The 21,722-nt window shown below is 44.6% G+C and overlaps 1 protein-coding gene across 1 annotated transcript in view; it reads right to left on the reverse strand.

The window, feature by feature from the left end:
* The window catches only part of LOC103359868 (protein FAM19A4), a 38,417-nt gene extending 19,257 nt beyond the window's left edge, over positions 1–19,160 (reverse strand). The window contains 4 exon segments of the mRNA XM_074465724.1: positions 4,496–4,611; positions 5,503–5,516; positions 5,519–5,647; positions 19,096–19,160. Coding sequence (XP_074321825.1) covers positions 4,496–4,611; positions 5,503–5,516; positions 5,519–5,584 — 196 coding nt within the window. The 5' untranslated portion in view covers positions 5,585–5,647; positions 19,096–19,160.
* Positions 19,161–21,722: the final 2,562 nt, after the last annotated feature.

Raw genomic sequence — 21,722 nt, forward strand, 5'->3', positions numbered from 1 at the left:
TAACATGCAATGGTTGATTACGTAAAGCGCCGATACAACAATGTAAATGCAGACGCAAAAAGTCCTTCCTGAAATGGTAAAAGCACATCAGCATGAGCAGCAAAATGTGTCAAAGTAAAAGTAGTGAAGCAAAAGTACCCACTGATATAACATATGAGATCATTAGATTAATAATAGTGAGCAGCATGTTACTGCTGCAGCTGATGCAGGTTTGAACTGCTTCATATACAGTTAGAGATACAGAGATAGCAATGAAACCATCAGATATTAGATATTATAACATATACAAATCTGTTTCTCTCTTATCTTGGTGCTTTTCGTGAGATATTGGATCATTTGAACATTTAAGTGAGAGGTTTAGAGGGTAAAACCACCACTGGATGGAGCTTTTAACAACTCATAAACATCTGAAACTCCGACTACATCCTGCTTTTTGTAAAAAGTCTAAAAGGTTTGAAAACACTGGTTTAACCTTGAACAGCATATTGTATTTTCAAAGCTTGTTGTATTTTTGTGTTAAATCCTCACCTTAAAAGCAACTTAAGCTACATTTAGTATAAAGTATGTTTAGATCTGATATGTAGTGAAGTAGAAGTAGACAGTAGCATAAAGTGAAAATACTCAAAGAGAGTACAGTACTTGAGTAAATGTAACTTTCCACTACTGTTACAAGCTCACTCAGCTAACACAAACATGCTCCTGTTCAATTGGAAGTTATCCAGTTTCTGCAAATGGTATTAAATTGCTGCAAAAGTTCTATTTATTTCCTTAATTTAAGAGAGGAAAACTGTTTATACATGTTTAACATTTAGTGCAACTCTACTAACTACAAAACAAAAACAACACCGTCAGCAGCATTCCTCTAAGAAAATGTGATTCTCTGTAGTGGAAAGTCACCAAGAAGTAAATGTTCAGAGTTTCAGGAGTAAACAGAATAAAGTTGGGCCAAAACCAAGAAGTCTGAATTGGAAAAAGTACAAAACAAGTCCCTGAGATCAGAAAAGCAGCTCATCGGTGAGCCCCAACAGTTTTCCCCCTTCTTCCATCAGCTCCCGTTCACAGCTCTGTCGCCTCTCACCCTTCGTCTGCTTAAGATTCATGTGTTGAGCAGTCGGCCTCTGGCTATATACACATAATAACAGTGTATCTAATGTCTCAATGTTGACTTTTAAACCATTTCTGTTATGGCCATCTCGGTGTAATAGAGCCCAACACACGCTGAGATGAAAAGACTTCTCAAGCATGGCTAAATGCTTCTATTCCTGCGGCAGGCAAAAGGGAGGTGGTGGTGGTGGAGGAGGAGGAGGGTGGCAACAGTAGCTGGGTAGCCAACAAACCAAGATACCTTGAACTGATGGGTTAGCCAGGCGATTGATGTATTCTGACAGACACAGGCAGGCGGGAGCATTGTACAATTTATCAAAAAGCTGTGTCTTTCCCCTGTCAATACTCGACAAGCATGTCCATCGCTATGAAAGACCAGGTATCTAGCAAATCTGTCAGGGGGGGCAGCAAAGTCGCCGTAGAGGTGACTTACTGTGTATCTCCGCGGGAACACACGGGGAAGTTTCAAGAGAGTACGATTACAATTATCAGCCGTGTGAAACAAGGTGAGAACAATGTCAAACATCTTCTCGTATTCGCTCCGCCGTAAAAAATCTACTTCATATTTACATTACAGCAAATCTCCCAACGCTGTTTTTCTTCTTTTTTTTTTTATTTCTGACTCCTTTTAAAATTTCCATTTGCCCTCTTGGAGCCCTTTGATCACTCATTACTCTTCCTTGCTCCATCTCCTCCTCGCCCCGGTCCTGCACAGCCCATCAATCCTCCTGTCTTATCAGTGTTTTACAGGCCCACATCAGACCTCACCCAGATTTATGCTAATTATCATAACAGGTCTCTGGCACAGCCGAGTGCTGCTGAGCAACAAATCCATCCCCAATAAAAACTGCTCCCTTGACCTTGCCTGTTCTGTTTTTTAACGGGGACATATTACAAACAGCCGCGGAGGAAGACAGAAACTGCAGTTTTCGTAAATAGATGGACACGCAGATGTGACGCAGGCTTTTGCCAAGTCTACACAAATATGTCAGCTGCAAACTTTGCTCCCCGCGTGAACCCAGGAGGGCGAGGACATCCCGCTAACACGCCACAAATTTGTCAAAAGAAATGTTAATACAATTAAGGGGTACGAGATTAGTGATTGTTCCAAGACACCAAGAAAAAATGTTTGGTTTGCCAAGCATGCAATAACAAGCTGTGAAAAGATTGCAGTTCTGGAAGGTGTTGACTGAATTTGATTTCAAATAATCTAATTTCAAGCATTCAAACGAGAAAAGCAAAAGGGCATGTGAGAATTTCAGTTCCACATATTTCACCGTCAAAACGCAGGAGCAACTCGCTGGTAAGCAGAGCTGTGAAAGCTGTGAAAGTCGATGAGTTTTGTTTTTGTTTTTTTACCAGCAAGAGAGTTTGATGTTTCAAGAATACATAAGACTGGATTACCTTGACAGCTCCTGGAATGCAATTTATTGTACGACCTGCTTATGAATCGCTTCATGAGAAACAATACGGGACTAAATGAATAACATTAAAAAAGTCTGATGTGTGTGTAGAAATATTTGCTTCTTCATGTTTCACTACAGGTTTCATAATCTTCGATGCAGCTGTGAGAGGGCAAACAGTGAAAACGGCAGGGAGAATGATAAATACATTAGTGGGCTGAGTGTTTCAGCTAGGTCTGGCTCCTACCTGTGCCAAGGTAACGATATGCACTTTGTGCTATTAACTGCTGTTATGTGGGCAGTCGGGACTGAAAGAGATGAACATACAGGGATTATTATGTCCTGGCCAGTGGATTCCTACACTTTGCCAGTGGAACAGAAGCAGAGCAACATAACCTGACGTGAACTGGTTTTCAGACAGTTGATACAAAACCTGCCAAGTGGGCCGCTGCAGACATTACTGTAACTTTGTAGACGGAAGAACACCTTATTCCCAGGTGGGATGTGTACGGGTTAAGGGCTGCTTTCCTTTTTGGCATTCAATCCATCAATTCTCCTTATACGTTTATTTTTAAGGTGAGTTTTTGTAAAATTACAGACTGCCTCTGAGAATGACATTGGGTAAATGAAATTAGAATTTAAAAAAAAAAACACAAACACACATACTTCCAGAGCAGCATTTTTTGACCTATAGAGCCACCATGTGGCAGAAAATGGAACATCACCACAAACATGGATCAGACAACAGTCTCCCTGACCAGTCAACAAAACAGCAGTAACAGCACTTAAGAAGAAACTACTGAAAATGTATCTAGCAGTCACAACATACACCCAATTATTTTTCAGCCGCAAACTGCCGTGTGTGTGTGTGTGTTGCTGGTATTCACAGGCGACAACTCCTAAACTTCCACCAATTAGAGTAAACCCTCAAATAAAAAGCAGCAGTCAGTTTGGGAGCAAGACATCTTGTTTCAGAGTGAGTGAAATAAGAAGGGGGCAGCCAGAGATGCTGACCTTCACAATACACGGGGCCTGCAATTAGTAATGTCCCTGCCGTAAGCGGGCAGCCTCCTCTCTTCCAAAAGGAAACTAATACCATCACTCACTGAGCAGACTGGATGCTGGTAGCATTTCTGTGGCACATAAAGGTCACTTTGCAAAACATGAGCAGTGAGAGTGAAGAAACTGAGAGATAATTAAGGAAATTGTCATAATTAAGAGCGAGGAAGAGGTGGCATGGGAGGCTGCCACCGAGTTGTGGCGCGAGATGCTGTGACTCAGCACAACTGTCCCTGTGGTCAGCCGTAATGAAATATTAATAAGACTGTGTTGGTGATTTTTGGCTAGGGGTGTTTTGTCTCCATGACTTATGGAAATTAAAGACAGAGAATAGATTTTGCTTGCAGGCCTGAATTAAGTCAGATACGGTTTCTATCTTTTCACACGGATTTATTCTGGAGAATAAGCGATGTGGTGCTTTGGTTCAAAGGGGTGGCTGCAGAGCTATGCATATTAATGACAATTATGAGCCTGAGGATTAGGAGTCATGAGCCAGTGGCCTCCTCTATAGGGGGCATACACCCTATTTTACAGCGACAATAGACCACTAAGAGTCAGGCCACTTGAGAGCAACAGCATCGGCCCTGAAATTCTGGATGTCTGCACTCTGAACAGATCCGATCTCACCCACACTGATCCATTTGTGTTGACAGCTCCTGACAGCTTAAGTGCCATTTGTATCTGTACGAGCTGGATCACTCAAACAGAGGTGTGTTTGCATCCAAGCCCAAAACGAGGTCTTGTCTAGATTACATTCTGTCATACTGAGGAAGAGAGCAAATTGTCCCCCGCTCAGCCCCCTCCATGCCGTATGTGGATGGCTCAGTCAGGAGACATGCTCGGGGAACATGTGTTATACCTCTGAAGTGACAGTGTAATTAACCTCTCGTGGTGTTGGAAGGGGAGTTTCAGAGCAAGACTTGGTGTACCTGTCGGTCCCCGATGGTTACGGTTGCCGGCAGACACTGGGTCAACGCAGAGCATCACCAAGGTAACAAGGAAGGCCACCTGCCAAGGCCAAGCTGACCTCCCCCACGGTTCCATCCTGGGAGAGGGAGATAGGGGCAAGAGGGAGCAAAGGGGGGAGAGGAGCACGGAGAGGGCATGAGGAGAGGTTAGAACCTCCAGCACAAACCAGCAGCACAGAGATAAACAAAAGCCAGGACAGTACAGCAAACCAGAAAATATCGGCTTTATAACAAGCAGAAACAATGTGAGGGGTGACCACGCAAAGGTCAAAGGAAGAAAATGACAAGCTCAGGTACAAATGAGGAAACTCTACTTCTAGCACACACAGCAAAAAGTAGGTACAGTTAACTCATCAGCAGCATGACATTGGGATTAACTCCTCTAGTTATCAAATTACTAAAGAGTTACTAATAATTGCAACGTGATCCAGGAAAAAAAGCATATGGTAATGGATTGCACTGATCATTATTTTCATTGTCAGGGATTCTGCTTATTATTTCTCGATTAATTGATTCATCTTGTTAATGTCAAACAATAGTGAAAACATCCATCAGAAATCCCCAGAGCTCAAGGTGATGTTTTTAAACTGCTTGTCCAAACCGAAAACTGTCAACCGTCAAATATGACAAAGAAAAGACAAAGCTAGAAAAAGTGTCGGCAATTATTCGTTCAACCGTCAGATGAAAACTAATAGAAATGATAATCAAGTTCATTTTTGTGTGCTGGTTCAAATATGTGAATTTTCTGTTTTACATTGTTATAAATCCAAAATCTTTCAGTTCTAAACTGCTGTTTGGATAAAAACAAGCCACTTGGGGACGTCGCGTTGTCATTTTACAGATGAAGCACACACACAAGAAAACGCAGATAAAACAGTAACTAATGATGAAAATAATCATTAGTCACAGAATTAGATGGGTTTTTTTTCTCTCGCTTTCATGTGCATCTACACAGGACGTGATTGCACCTGTTGGTCGTCTCGGTCTCCTTTGGTGTCTTCTCCGATGTGCTGCTTCTTTATGGACAGGGGGCACAGGCCATGGCTGCATTCACTCACACCTCCTCTTCTTCCTTCTGCTTCTCCTCTTCCTCACCTCAAACAGAAGAAGCCTCTGGAGAAAGGAGGGTACAAAGACACTCTGTCAGAGAGGCCAGCCTGCCCTGGGGTTCCTCAGTGGCCTCCAATGGCCTTGTATGAAGGTCTACACACACACACACACACACACACACACACAGGGGTGGAGATGTGAAGGCCTAGATTCTGTCAGATCCATTGTTTACAATAGGTTCACCTACCCCCAGGCTGAATGTGATCCCCACTCTAGACATCACACACAGCTCTCCCACACAAACACTCGCACACTCTGTCATGTGCACACACACACGCAGATGGACACACTAAAACAGTGGCGCACAACAAACAAAAAAATTAAACTGACTCCAAAATGGGTGTATGTAAGAGAAACCGGCAGAATAGCCTCTTAGCTGAATCATTCACCAGAAACAAATCAGACGATCAAACAAGCCACAAACACAAGTTGCCGCTCCACACACAAACGCACACGTACGGTACATTTGCACAGTGTTTGCAAGGTAAATTCAAAGCCTATCGGAGGACAGCTGGAGAGGCTCTCCCTAATTGCAGCAGAGTGACAGCTTCTGATGCATGTGCACTTCTACACACTCTCATACACACACAGAGTAAATTACCATCCCACTGTAAGAGTGTGTCAACACACCTCTCTTTACAAAGGGACTAACTGTGCAATCTAAATGAAAGACAACAGATTCACATTAATAGCAAAATGTTCTCCCCTCCTCGAACCTCCATTATTCATCAGACCTCATTGATATGCAGCTCAGTCTGCTAATACACTGAGAAACTTCCCGGGGAAGGTTTGAGCCCGACCAAAACCTGATCCCCCTCCTCATCCATCTGTGTAGCTCCACTGCCCCCTAGTGGGGAAGCAGCCAACAGCAGGGGCCACAAATCTGTCAAAGATCGAGAGGAGATACCCCCAAGAAGGAGAACTTTTTTCTGCATAAATGAGCAGATCAATGAAAGTGAGACAAAGTTAATGAGTAATGTCTGTGACTAGTAACAGAGACAAATAATTCTTCAAGAGTGAAGAAGGCAGTGTCCAAAGGAGGGAAGAAGAGATAGTGAGAGGATAAAGAAGAGATAGTGGGTGTTAAAAAAGAAAAGAAAAAGAGAGAATTTTACATGAGGAAGTGTAATCATATACTGGATAATATATGATGTTACCAGATGTATGTGTGAAGGCCTCTCAGCTCATAATTCTGCAAAGAGGAGCGGAACGCAAACACAGAAACACTCCTGTACAGCGATTGAGTATTGCAGCCACATTAACAATATTTACATATTTGTGTATTTTGCATTTGCCTACTTGAATCCGCGCAAAGTGTAAATGAGCGTTCATGTATGTGTGAGTCAGTGTGTGTACTCCATTCCAGTACAGTATGTAAAAGTATGCATGGAAGCATGTGCTGCGCCGAGTGATTAGGCATGCTGCATGGCTGCACAGAAGCCCATTTCTTATTCCCTTTTTAAAGGCTGGGCCATGGCATGCATTTCTATCAGCTTTGTTCTCTGATACACTCATTAAAAGAGCACAATTGTGCATGCGTGTGTGTGTGTGTAGGTGTGTGTGTGTATGTGTGGTCTCCAGATGCAGCTCATTTGGACTCCGGGGACAAAATGCCCCATCAGTCACCGCAGCGTTGTCACCTTTACCGGGTCTCACACATGCCACAGATTGTGGCCGGATAACAGAGTAATAAATATGTAAAGAAAAAGAAAAAAAAAAAAGGGCAAAACAATCTGTGCTAATGTTCATAAAGACACAATCTCATACATACACATTTCGATACAAAAGATCACCAGAAAGGCACAAGTCCTCAGGGGCATTGTGTTGAGGGAAGCAGAGGTAGGTGTGTGTGTAGGCCTCAGCTGGTCATCATGGCTGTGAGGAGTCATTGGATTTGGCAGCAGTAAGGACACACACACACACACACACACACACATATTAGCAAATAGTGCACAGACATGCTCAAGATTATCTGAGAACATCAAGTCTCGCTCTTTCTAAAATTATCCCTCCTTCTATATCACCCTCTCCACCTCCTCTCTCACTTGTGTGTCTCTGTGGGCTGAAGGGCTGAGTTGTGTCATTTCTTGCAGTAATCACACAGCAGTGACACGGGGGCTCATTGACATGCAACGAGACAATCCCACCTCTGCCACAAATATATCTGTGTGCCCTGCATCCGAACAGCATCATCTGCCAGCACTCGGCGAGCGCGCACACACACACTGTGGCGAACACACACACACACACACACACGTGAATTTTGCAAAATTAGACTTGTGCAAACAGTCTCTGACCTCGTCTGCCGCATCAGGAAACATGTTTGCTGTGCGTCAGAAATAAAACAGGGAGACAGTTTTCTGCATGATGGGGCCGTTACTGACACTGTGCTGTTTGTCAGTCACAGAGATTATATCATTTGTCAGGGCAGTACAGGAAGATTCTGTTCAGTAGGACTGCGAGGAATAGAAACTCTGCTGTTACTTCATAACCTCAGTGTCAGTGGTTTTCATCAGACTTTTGTGAATATCGTTCCTCGAATGGATAAAGTGCTGACTATCAGACTTGATGTGAAAATGAAGAATGACGTTTGTATCTGTTAAAGTCAGATTATTGGACAAGATAGTCAAACTACGACCTTGATCCATTCAACACCCTCTCAAGCTCCAGGCCACATCCTCACAGTCATTCATGATCTACTGGGCTTCCTTATTGTCTAACATATTTCACTGACACACACACACACACAAAAAAAGAACACAATCAAAATGAGCGGGATGAAATTAACATAAAAATTAACTGAGCATATTTACACTCACGTTATAATGAGCTCTTTTAAATTTTTATGACCCCGGGGCCGTTCCTCTTGTGCTTCGTTTAAAACATTTGTAGTTCCAGTACTGACACAGCTCCAAGAGCACATCTTCCGCTGTTGCTCTGCCCAACACTGTGGGATGCGTCTGACGCTGTACTCCTTTGTTTCGTCTGTCTCCGGCACTCTGCTTCCGTGAAGGTGTTTAACAGTCAGGCTGATGTGTTGGCTGTATTAGGCTGATATTTAACACCGGGTCCTGACTGTGATGCTTCAGTAAACCTGCAGCTTAACTTTGGCGGGACATTTTAGTTTTTTTTGGGGGGGGGGTTGTAATCTTGTTAACAATTATAAATGAATTCCTCAAATGCAGCGCTGTGACCATTTTCTTCTACTATCAAACCAACACAGTGGCTCATCTACCCTGAACCGGAGCTAACTCTACTAACTAAATCATCTGTTTTGCGAGACTCTAAATGGCTCCCTTTTTAACTGGACAGGACCTGTTCCTCTGCTGAATACTAATAGTTTTATTTGGGATTTGGCTCATTTGCACAGGTTAACAGCAATATGCAGAACTGATTTTTAGAATTCTAGAATTTGCTTTCGAAGCCTGAAATAGTTCCAATACATCACTGATATGTTCAATTCTCTGCCTCCAGGTCACTGAGGTCAACTTTTACCTCTCTGTCTTCTACTCACACCTCAAAAACCAAAGGGCTTTTTCCTGGTTACCATACAGTCTTCCATTAAACGACAAATCCGCTCCCACCATTGATAATTTAACCCCAAATTAAAGACTCATATTTTCTTCCCTTGCTTGTGGTTCTGCCCGAGGCTCCAGTCTACTCTTCATTTCTTCTTAACAGCCCGTTTGCATTTTGCATTGATCTGTTGGTGCTTTTGCTCATTTTCTTCGTTTAATTTTTGACCATCTTTTTTACCTTTGATTTAAATGTTTAATTTGTTTTTCCATTTAATTTTTGCCAGCGCGCTTTACCTTGGCCGTGCTTTGGTGCGGCTGTCTCATTAAGTGTTTTCTTACACTCCTGTTTCTGTCTCGGTCTTTTTTACTTCATTAGTCGTGTTACATGGCAACCATATTATACGTTTTATATTCTCTTTTACTCTACATGCATTTACATGCACTATTGTATGTTGTTAATTTTATGTCGTCTCTCCCCCCTGTACCTCTCTGCATTTCTGATCTTCACTTCCTGGCCTCACTAACCTGAACGTTCTCTGTCTTGTTTGTTTTTTATCTCATTTTTTATCTCTCCGCTCACCCCGACTAGTCAAAGCAGACGACCAGCCTCCTCGAGCCTGGTTCTGCTGGAGGTTTCTTTCTTTTAATACTGAGTTTTTCCTCCCCACTGTGCTTCCTCAAAGGGAATCTTTGGGTTTCTCTCAATAATATTGCAAGATCTTAGCCTTAAAGTGCCCTGAGATGACTTATGTTGCAGTAAAAATGAACTGAACTGACTTTAATTGTCTCCAGTGTAAAGCACATTGGGTCAGCTTCTTATGTTTCAAATGCTCTACATAAAGAAAGGTAACTTCATTTGACTTGGAATGTAAAACCACCTAAATGAAATAAAGCAAAAAAACAAAAAAAGGCTTGTTTAGATCCAAGAAACATGCAAGGTTGTCTCTGGTTGAACTCCAGTGTGTATGTGTGAGAAAAAAAAAAACACAGTTGAGATTGAAGACCGCACAAGCATCACACCAGTATCTCAGTATGCTGATTTTCTCTGCCCAGACAGAGACCAAGCAGACAAAAAGCATATCAGTGTAAAACAAAGTGCATCTCCCCAAGGCGGAGAGATATTGAAAATGAAACGGGCAAAAGCACAAAGCCCAATGGAATCTTATGTGAAGCGTTTCAGATTTCTGCCGATATGCACAGTATTAACATTCAGTTAGGGTGTGTAATGTTCTGCTTCTGTATATTTGTCTGCTTCCAGCTCCAGAGCATTACAGCATGTTGCTCCTTGCCTTTTCCTTTGGGTTGCTGGGCAGACAGAGCGGGTGTGTGCCCACACACAAATGCGCTGTATTACAAACACAGAGACACAATGTACAAACGTAAATTAACACAGTGGTGTGCATTCATGAGGCGCAGCCCTTTACATTTCTCTATTCCCTTATGCTCAGTCTGCTGTTTTTCCTGGTACTTATTTGTTCTTCCGTAAGTCTCCCGTTCTTGCTCTCTATAGTTTCCACATCACCATACATCTGTGTGTGCGTTTATGTCTCTCCTCTATCAGTGTGTAGATCTCTGCTTTCTCTTCTCCTGCTGTTCTCTGTCTGCTACAAAGTCAATACCACCCAACTGCAAATTCTAATCATATCCCAACAGTTTTTCAACTTAGAAACGAAGACGACGCACTTCATGGATCCAGACTCATGACAGGCATAAAACCAAAGCACAGTTCAATATGGAAGCAGAATATCTTTTTTAAAAAAGCAGAAGATGTTACACGTAATGCATATATTCTAACACACACTGTATACATTTAATGATACCTGAATTTACATCCCTCTGTTTTAGTGTATTTTATGAACATGATTATGACTGATGATGTTCTGTTGCACTTTGGTACTTGTGATGACATGCTTGCCTTTAACATGTACTCTTCAGCTATTCTGAACTTAATTTATGTAAAAGGTTTTAGTAAAGTCTGTATGCAAACTTGCATAATTCTGTAATAAAAACTAAATCTTAATCATTTTTAATGGGACAACCCACTAGCCAAGTGTTTGGAACACATTGACGCACTTCTCTTCACTATGAAACAAAAAAAAAAAAAAACATCCAAAAATATATCATAAGGCATGAATAAAAGGTATTTGACCGGAAAAAGAGGTCAGAAGCTAAGTGAGACACATGTAGCTACACTGGACCTGTTTACCGCCGTTCATTCGGACCCTTCACACCTCCTCCACTGTAGTGTTTCCTTCGATAAACCAAATAGCAATTAAGTGGAAGACCCTCTGTTTGCTGGAATGTCCGGGTGGGGAGAAAGAGAGGAAAGAGAGTTGTGAGTGAAGGTCTGAATTCAGGACCATTACCTGTCTCTGGTATTGACTGCAGAGTTCAGAGAATGGCCTTGGCACTAAGGTACCATTACAGCTCAATTGATCGGCCTGCACTTAAGTCTAAATCCCACCTTGTTGCACAAGCCATCGTCTCAGGATCCGGTGACCAAGAAATATATGTGTGTTTTAGAGGAAGTGGGGGCGGGGGGCGGCATGTGCAGCAGCCTAGAAAATTAATCTATTTTTGTCTCTCTATTTTTTGGTGTTTTCCAAGGTTGCACTTTGTCTCTCCTCTCCTTGTCCCTCCACCAACTCCCCTCCACTGCTTTTTCTCGACACTTCTACACCCTCTATCTCTCTCTCGCTCTCTTCTCCTTTCTCACTTTCATAGATAAAAGTCAGATATGATCAGAGCTCCGATGCATGTTTCATGTGTCGAAGCAGGCGACCAGTCACTCCAGGGAGTCTGGATTCACCCCTCCAGCTGGTACACACATGCAAAACACAATAGCGGAGTCCATTTACATATATAGTTCAGTTTCATCTACCTATGAACAGGACATACACACAGACCGCCACTCACCTATACAGATCACTGTATACTGTAGGTGTTATATAGTCGACACAGGCTGAACAGGAGTGTTTGCTTCATGGCTGGGCTTCGCTGAATGTATCTGCCACATTCAGACATTGCTAGCGAGTCTTATTAAAGCGTTTTAACAACCTCTTCCACTAGAGCCGAGGAGGAAGGGGGGAAGGAGGGAGATGTAGGCCGTTTTATGAAGGGGGAGAAAACACTAACAGGCTAATAAACATTAGTTCGCTAACACAACAAGTCTGCGGCCGAGGCCAAGTCCCTGGTTTCCTCTTTACAAGTTTGTCGTTTACAACCCAGACAGCCAGCTTGGTCGGACATAGATCAGAGAAGCCCTCCTCAGAGCCGCTGACAGACAGAGGCACGGCCCGGCCCGTAAATCTGCTGCACTCTAATAAAGCAATAAAAGGCCATTAAAAGTCAGTGTCCCTCAGCAATGGAAGATGGATGGAGAGATAGAAAGAAAAAGAGACACTTTTAGATGACTGTACACACCCACACGTATTTTGACAGGTCTTCTTCTTCCCCTCTGCACTCTAGACAAACTAGGTATCTACAATATTGATGCCTTTCTCCTGTTGTTACTCCTCTTTTATTCTCGCTGACTGTAGCTTGCTTTTGTGATAAAAAAAAAAAAAAAAAAACAAGTAAACACTGTGATTTAGAATGGCGAGGCGCAATCTTTATGCACTGTTCTGCTCACTCGCTCGGCTCTCCGTCTCCACCGCTGATCTGCCTTCCCGCTAGACTGATTTCACACTATCCCGTGTGCACACCAGCCAGTGCACACATTTTATTCACACTATCATGCACAAAAACAAATGCAAAGTTGCTTTTCACATCCCGATCTTCTTTGTTACCAGCAGCAAAACACTAATCGTAGATCGTAGCGTAAGGACAAGAATAGAATAATAATGCAAAATGTGGTGTTTTTGTTATACCTTCGCAACATAAAGGACCATTTTGGAAGTAATTGGAAGCTGATTCTTTTGTCTGGAGTGTGCGTTTTCATTTCTTTCTCTGTGAGCATCGGTTCTTCTCTCCGGTTCTCATATTGTCCACAAGTTTTTTCTGGTTTTCCCAGCCTGTCAAAGGATCAAAACAAGGACATGTATGGAGGAGAGAACTGGTGAACCACAGCAGGGCAGGAGGGAGACAGCGCAACCTAGCCCAGTAATAAAACATTGTTTCTCTACAAAACCCAGCAAGTGATCTGTCTGAATTTCTGTACAAAGAAAAAGCACCAAAAAAAAAAAACAGTCAGGAACAAAGTATGTGTGTATGTGTCTATGTGTGCAGCAGTGTATCGCCAACTCTGACTGGACCCTTCTTCCGTGGCCGCTGGTATCGAATGGCGGCCTGAAGCCAAACAAAAGCAGACCAAGGCCCTGACAGAAAGTCTCCCGAGAGCAGCAGCCATTCATTTTGTTTTGTGCCCAAATTATGATTAATGGAAAATAAACAACCTTGATGTGAAGCCTGCTTTGATTTTCTATGAGCTCTCTGTAGTCGTAGCTACTCCTTTGACCCGGACGAAAGCGGTGGACAAACACTCGCTGAAGCCCAACTCTGGGGCCTCATGACACCTTCGCACAGCTGCTTTAGTTTAATACACACACACAGGTAAAAACGCACACTCACTTCTTCACTCTCACAGACACGCACGTTCTCTCTCTTTTGCTGTCTCTGCACATCCACAGAAACTCATATATGCAGACAAACTGACGTCTTGATTATATCAGTCCCCTCTGCTGCTAATGACCAGCTTGCGCGTAATTATATTAATTACCGTACGTGCCACGCCTGTCAATTGGCTACTCAAATGAAAATGAGAGCTTGATGCCAGCAGAAAAGGGGAAAAAAAAGCGGTAGGGAAAGGAGGAAACCTACGGATGAAAAGAGTTGGAGGTGGAGGACGGAGAGGGAAAAGAAGAAGGAGGGAAAGGAGAAAGAAATGAAAGAAAGAAGTCAGGAAAATAGAGTGTGAGAGAGCAAGAGAGAGACAAAGACAGAGAGTGGGGAGAGAAGGGAAGCCTGATCAATTGTTCATTTTACAAAGTCACTGAGACGTGTCAGCAGTGTCAATAAGTGAATTAATTTGTCTGTGAGTCTCCGGAGCATGACACCATATCACTCCGCTCCCCTGAGACAAGCAGGGCCTCTAACCTTCCAGCACACACCACAAAGCAGCTCCATACAGGGATCATACACAGATATCAGGAAACGGATCTGCTGACACGGAAACGTTTTTATACAATTACACCAGGGCTTGTAGATGCATAGGCTTGCCATACACACAAATCAGTTCTTTATCATCGAGGAGGAGGACGTCAGATCAACTCTCGCTCACACACATTGACGGAATTAGTGGAAGGCATTGCTCTACTTTTACAAATCTTGTCTATTGGGAAGAGGATTTGTACTGTGGTGTTTATTTTGTGCACTTACTTGGTACTGACCAAAAGAAAATGAATTCACCTGTATGGCCAATAAAGAACATCTATCTGCTCGCTTCCTAGAGACTTATCCTAACTCGACTAAAATCTCCTAAACACAAGCAAGAAACAACAAAAATTAATGGTTTTCTTTAAGCTGTTTTTGTTCTCAATTTGGAGATGAGTCCACAAAATGTGCGCGACTGACGCATGAATATCTTAAGTTTGATTGAAATGTAAATAGCTGCTTCATAGCCGTACTCATAATATGCAATTTGTGCAACAGAAAGTCCAATCCACTTTGTGGATGATTTACTGTAAATTACAGTTAAGGTGAATCGATTTGGGCGGTTGTACTCGCTCACACGCATACAGATAACAATCATTCATCCTCATCAGAGCAGCCATCCCCGAGGGAGGCTATTGTCTGCTGGTGACTGACATCATTCAGCCACCAAGAGGGACCCTTGACCGCTGGCTGCCTGCTGTTTTCATTACAAAGCCATCACCTCCAGCACACACACATAAACCGTGCACACATTTACACTCGTTCGCTCCTCTGACAGATTCCACCTCAGCCCTGAACACTGCTCTCCTGCCGAAGCCTTTTCCCCACACTGGGCCCTGGCTTCCTCTCCTGCCACTCTCTGTTATGTCGTTTTTTTTTTTGTTATTCCTCTCCTCCCCTATCTGTCCACAAGCGTCCCTTCTTTTATGCTCTGCACCCCGCGGGGTTAAACCCCCTCCCTCATGAGCTGCAGCATTGTTTGAGGGCTGCTGTGATGACCGCCCCAGGCTCCGCCACCACTGCACCGCGGCTTCACAGTGGACCCGCACAGCAGAGCACGGTGGGAGCTTTTCATAATCCCACAAACACACTCACACTGTCACTCACGGGTACCGGCACATCTGCCAGCTGCCAGAGGGGCGTGAACGGGGGACGCACGGTCTGTTGAAGAGTCACACACACACACTGGAAAAAAAAAAAAGGAAAAAAAGGCACACACACACACACACACACACAAGTGGAAGCGGCAGATTGCGTCCAAGGTGATAGATAGAGCACTGTGGGAAGGAACTGTGCCTGTTCAATTACAATCATTACTATCACTTAGGGAGATTTGTCATGGTCAAAGTGAGTCGGAGCTGCGGAGAAAATCACCTTGAGGCCTGTGAAGTGGTGTTATTTTCAGTTTTCGCAAAAGGATTACGACATCCTCAAAACTCCCCTCCGATTGAAAATGACTCAAATTGAACGTAAATTAATTACTCTAAGACTCCAGCAGATGTTTAAAAAAAAATAATCCCTCAATGGTACACGACTGATCCTTTAAAAGCACTTGACACATAATGAACAATAATCCACTAACCCTCAATCTGTTGACTGCTTTCAAGACATGGGAGCAGCGTGATACGTGCTGCTGTGTCTTCCACCGTGTCTTCTGTGGACGGGTGGATGGACCAGGAGGAGGCCATGTGGCGGTGTGAGCCGTCAGTCAAAGACGGACCTGTTAGATGGAGTTAGAGGGAGGTTTGGACGGTGTTATGGGAATCTGACGCCTCACTGTCGCTGACTGAATGACTGACTGACAAAGGAGAGAGGGGAGGACGAGGCACACAGGTGTGGAGCTCCAACATAAGAGCTCCAATTTCAGGACCAGCTGGAACCTGAAATGTTGCTTGAAGGTAAACGTGAGAATCACCTCAGATAGATAGATAGATAGATAGATAGATAGATAGATAGATAGATAGATAGATAGATAGATAGATAGATAGATAGATAGATAGATAGATAGATAGANTAGATAGATAGATAGATAGATAGATAGATAGATAGATAGATAGATAGATAGATAGATAGATAGATAGATAGATAGATAGATAGATAGATAGATGTTATCCACAGAGGCCTAAACTCAGTGTATGTAGTGTAAGCCATCCCACACAATTAATAAGGTATCATATGGTACCACTCTGGCCTGTCAGCAACCACTGAACTTTACCCTCAGTCACCACAGGTCGTGACCTCTGTCCAATTGTGGTTTTGTGGTTGAGTCTAGAGAGAGATACACACCATACTCTCACTCCCTGATCTAATATCTCCCCTTCCTCCATTAGTGTCACGGATCTCCAGTTTGAGAAGACCCATCAGCCCCAGCGTGGGTTGTCTCTCAGCCTGGTTTCACGAGGATGAGTGAAGGTGTTATTTTCCACTGCTGCTGCATGACGCCCATTCATGCTCTCTGACTCAATACACCCAGAAGCTCCCCGAGATGAAAAGCTGTCCAGGACACTGTCATTTACAAATGAGAGAGGCCTTTCTCCATCTCTTCTGCCCATGACATGAAAGAATGCTTCTCCTCTCATTCCTCTCTGGTCTTTTTTTTTATTTTTATTTTTGATCTCCTCCTCCTCTCAGATGGGAAGTATCCACTCATCACAGTCAGTCTGTTAATACCAGTGTGTGTGGAGGTGATTTCCAATCTGTCACGCAGCTGTCACCTCACTGGTCCTACAGGCCCTAATTCCTACTTATTCACATCACCCAGAAAGCCTTTCGCACGCACACACGTTATCATCATCATCATCATCAGCTCACATGTGCACTGTTTTTTCAAACAAGCACACACAGAGTCAAAAGATTCCATTGTGCAGAGTTCCTGCTATTACTTACACAGACACACACCTCATTTCACATATAGGCTGTCGGTTTCTCACACACCTCTTTCCTTCGCCTCATCTCTCAAATATTCTGTCTCTCCAGCTCATTTCTCTCGCCTCCCTTGCTCTCCCCTTTTTCCTCCTGACTGCCGGTCCGTCGCCTCTCTGCTTGGCTGTGTCCTCATGCACAATCGCAAATGCACACACGATCCCCCCCACCTCCTCCTGCTCCTCCTCATTCCCAGCCAGTCATCCCGAACAGCCCTCTGTGGGGTAAGTAGATAGGAGGCTGTTGAGACATGTAGAGCCGAATAGCCTTCTGAGGATACCGGCTGTCCCACCGCTGGGAGTTGCTATAGGAGGATTGGGGGCTGAAAAAGGAAGGGTCCAGATGAGAGAGAAAGCCTGGAGTGAAGAGTAATTGCCAAGTGTGTGTGTGTGTGTGTGGATCTGTGAAAAAAAGTGAGGTGGGGGCTGAGGAGGGAGGGTGGGGGCTATGGAGGAGAAAAAAAAAGGGGTGACAAAGACAGAGGAGAAGCCATCCACTGCAGACAGGAGGCGCAGCACAGATATCAGAGTGCCACCCTCATACAGGTGTTTGTCACAGTGTGTGAGGGAGTGTGAGGAGGACGGCTGGGTGACAGGGGGTCAGGCTGGAGAGAGTAATCTCCCCAGGATTAAGAGTGCTGCTCCTGTGTTAATGTGACTGTCAATGAGAATTAAGTCCCCTGGACCGATCCCCTCCGCCGGGCTCTCCCCTCCCCTCCTCTCTCCTCTCCTGTCCGCCCTGTCACACTAATGACACCACTTTCTGTGGAGTGCCGGCGCCGCGCGCGCTAAAAAACAATGGGGAAATAATTACACTCTCTCAATACAGTACAAATTGCAGAGCCGAGCTGCGGGACGGCGAGGAGATATAAGCGAGGAGGGAGAGGAAGAGGAGAGGTGAGGGGAGAGGGAGAGGGAGGGGTGGAGACAAGGATGACTAACAATTACAACACGATAGGGGTTGGGTCTCATTACTGCGCCCATTAACATGCACCAAGTAATTTTTCCCCCCACCTCCTCCTCTCAGTTTGTGTGTGTGCGTGCGCGCATTGGAGAGAGAGAGAAAGAGAGAGAGAGAGAGAGAGAGAGAGAGAGAGAGAGAGAGAGAGAGAAAGTGTGTGCGTGTGCTCCTGTGCGTGCAAGTGCCCAATAGAGTGTGGCCATTAGGTTCTGCAACACACCTCCCTGCCTCCGTGCGCAATCTGCCCGGAGAACCCGGCGGCGGCACCTCATCTCTCTCCCATCTGTCTGCGCTCTGCTCCTCGCCGTATTTCCCCGCCGATCGCAATCCATGCAAAGCGATTAGAAAGGTGCGTGAAAAGAGCCCGGTCAGCGCATCAGATCACTCAATAGGTGCTAAGCAGCGGCGAGCTCCGACCGATCGCTTATTTAACCTCACAGTGATGAAACACTGCATCAATCTCACCTCAATCTTCCGCGGTCTTAGCGGCGGCACGCGCTGCACACGGTCAGCGGAACCGATGGCCGTTTCAGTCGGCTCATCATGTGTTCCTTTTTTTACGCAAAGCAATCACGCAGGGAGAGGAGTCACTTGGAGATCAGTAGTGTTTTCTCTGGAAATCCTCACTGCATGAAAAAAACACACACAAATGTGTGCGCTGCGCTCTGAGCCAAGAACATCAAAGTTGCTTTCAGTTCGCCAGTCATTTAGTGAGTCAGTCAGCCAGTCACCACCCCTTCTCTCCCTGCAGCCCGTGGAAAAATGTTCCACATACCCACAAAGTCCCCCTCTGACCCCGTCCTATTTTATTAGCCTATTGACCGCGCTCCACGAAAAGACATGAAGAATGGAAACGTGCATTTATACTAATAGAATCTGAAGAACAAAACAGCACCTTACCCAAATCTATAACATCGATGGCATGATCACTGGCAACTGTAAAGGATCCAGGTGAGATAGTAGAGCGCTTTTGCCACACTCTGTTCCAACTCCACAGATTTTTGTTTCCCCCAGACTAAACGGGGCAATCCTTTAGAGCCTCTCGTCCAGGTCCCGGAGCCAGCGCACCACCACCACCACCACCACCAGGAGTGAGGAGGGCTACTGCCACGCCGAAGAAGCAGCCCTCCGAAACCGGGTGAGAAAACAGGGTTCGCGCAATTGCGCCGTGGTCCCATTTGCCATGATCTCGCCGAGTCCCATCTGAAAATCAGACTGAGGAGAAAGTCATCACAAGTGCGTAATTCCCCCAAAGCGGCTGCGGGCTGATGTTTTTGGCGAACACTCCACACAAGTTCATCCCCCCCTTTACGTGAGTCTGTCACACGGAGGCGTTACGGTCGCCGGAGAGATGCTGATGAGAGTGATGGTATAGTGATGCAGGAGTGATAGTTGCTCTCCCGTCGCTCCTCCCGAGCAGGGATCGATTGGACATGATGCGATGCGAGTCCGTCTTCCCCATTCAGAACACGTGCACCAGCGCCCGCCCAGTTCACCAGCTCCTCTCGTACACCCCCTTCTTCTTCCTCACTGATGTCATGTAGTTTACAAGTAGCCAGAACTACACCTATAGATCCAAGGAGAGATGAAATGCATGGCAGTCTTTTTTTAATAGACTGCAAAGAGTTCATCTTAACAAGTTTTTTGTCACATTTTTAATTCCCTCAGTCCTCTGCAAATTGATAATAAAAGTTCAAAAGGGTACAAAATAACCATATACATAACGAGAAATTTGTATTATAGACCCAGTAAAGGGAGGCTTTTTAAAAAAAAAACCTGCTACTGTCTGAAAGTATTGATTCGCAGGAGTTTGCCTAATAGTGCTGGAGGTCATAGCTGGCAGTTCAATCATCACCACTTCATTATTTGTGTTGCCTGTGTGTGTGTGTTTTGGGGAGGGGGGGGTCTGATCTCTAGGTTGCCATTGTCCCTGACTGACAGACTGACAGGTGCATGAGTCGATGGCCCCCTCCTCATCAAATAATAGCCTACCTCGCCTCTCCACTTCGGTCACGTTACAGATGCTGTCGTGGATATCAATACTTTGGGTTCTGAGCTCGGCTTTACGCGCGGATGGTGTAAATCTAACCCTCCTCCTCCTCCTCCTCCTTTCTCCTCCTACCCCCCCACACCCCCACCCTCAACCCACCAAGATGTTAAACAGAATTTAATCACCGCAGCCTCTCCGTTACGCACCAGGAGACAGCCTATCAATTATTCCATCCCTAGAATATTCTAGTGTGTTGATGGCGATTGATTGCTTTGCGCTGTATTTGCAGTCGTTAAGACTTAGGGGAGGTCGATGTCTGCTAACGACCCAAGGTGAGGGGTATCCGATTCATTCAGATGTCTTCCTTGCGTTCCTGTTGCCAGCGTTGCCGGCCGATGGACTCTGTGTCAGTGGAGGCATTTTCTGCTGGGAGCGTTATGAAGATCTTTAACTCCAAAAAGAGTCATGCAACGTCATGAAATCCAGCATCTCAGCATGGAGTCATCTCAAGCATCCTTGCCTGTCACTGTCCTCAACGCCTTTGGACCCTTTTGTTTTTGCCACCTGTGCACGGAGTGAGAAAGTGCAGTATGTTGTTTTCAGCCGATTAATCTTTGCTTGAATCTATTACAAATCGATCTGTCTGGCTTTGAACTGAGAACAGATTAGACATTGATGTAGGTTCGCCGGGAGTGAGGTACATGCAGCCCTTTAGTTGCGAGATCCAGATAAAAAAAACACGAAGTAAAGATCCTGGTTTCAGCACCACGGACAGCGCCAGACGCTGCATGGGCTTTTCTTCCCCTTTAATCTGCTGTCAGGCAGCTGAGCCGGTTTGCAGACAGAATAGACTAAAGAAATTTGACTGTGGAAACTGGACGTGAACACCAGAAAGTTCCTACAACATAATTTATCCTGTCTGCGCGGGCAAGTGTTCGCATCTACAGTAGTGAACCTGCGTGTCCCAATGGAGATCGGAGGCCTTTTATCTTAAAGTGAGGCAACTAATGGATGCAACAGCCCATTGCACTCAGCCTATCTCATCCATCCTTCGTCAGAGGGGCCAGATAGTATCAGAGCACACCACATCATGTGACGCAAACGCTTTTCAGAACGCAGCTAAACGGTGTGAAATTTAATTTACCTGCCTTATAGCTCCCATTACGTTTCTAGTTGTTTTCACAGAGCCATCTGTTTAAAAACACACACACACACAAGAAAACATTCCACTATATTTCCATTCCTCCTAAGAGCAAATGGCATGTTAAAGGTTGCACAATCGTCCTTATATATTGTGATATTGTGGGAAAGGTATAGGATAAAGGCCTCCTGGCGTGTCATGTAACAGGGACAGGGGTTATAGGATCTCATCTGGAATTATTCCCCCCAATAACCGTCACCCATGGGAGAAAAACATTAGGGAAATATCTGTTCATAACCTGAGGAATATTTCTTCCTCATAGATCGATATTCCTGCATTAATCCCCCCTTGAAAGGCACCGTTTTTTTTTCTGGTGTGGGGACGCCTGGAAAAGTG

The sequence above is a fragment of the Stegastes partitus genome, unplaced genomic scaffold (genome assembly GCF_000690725.1).
Source record: "Stegastes partitus isolate 25-593 unplaced genomic scaffold, Stegastes_partitus-1.0.2 Scaffold402, whole genome shotgun sequence".
Classification (NCBI taxonomy): Eukaryota; Metazoa; Chordata; class Actinopteri; family Pomacentridae; genus Stegastes; species Stegastes partitus.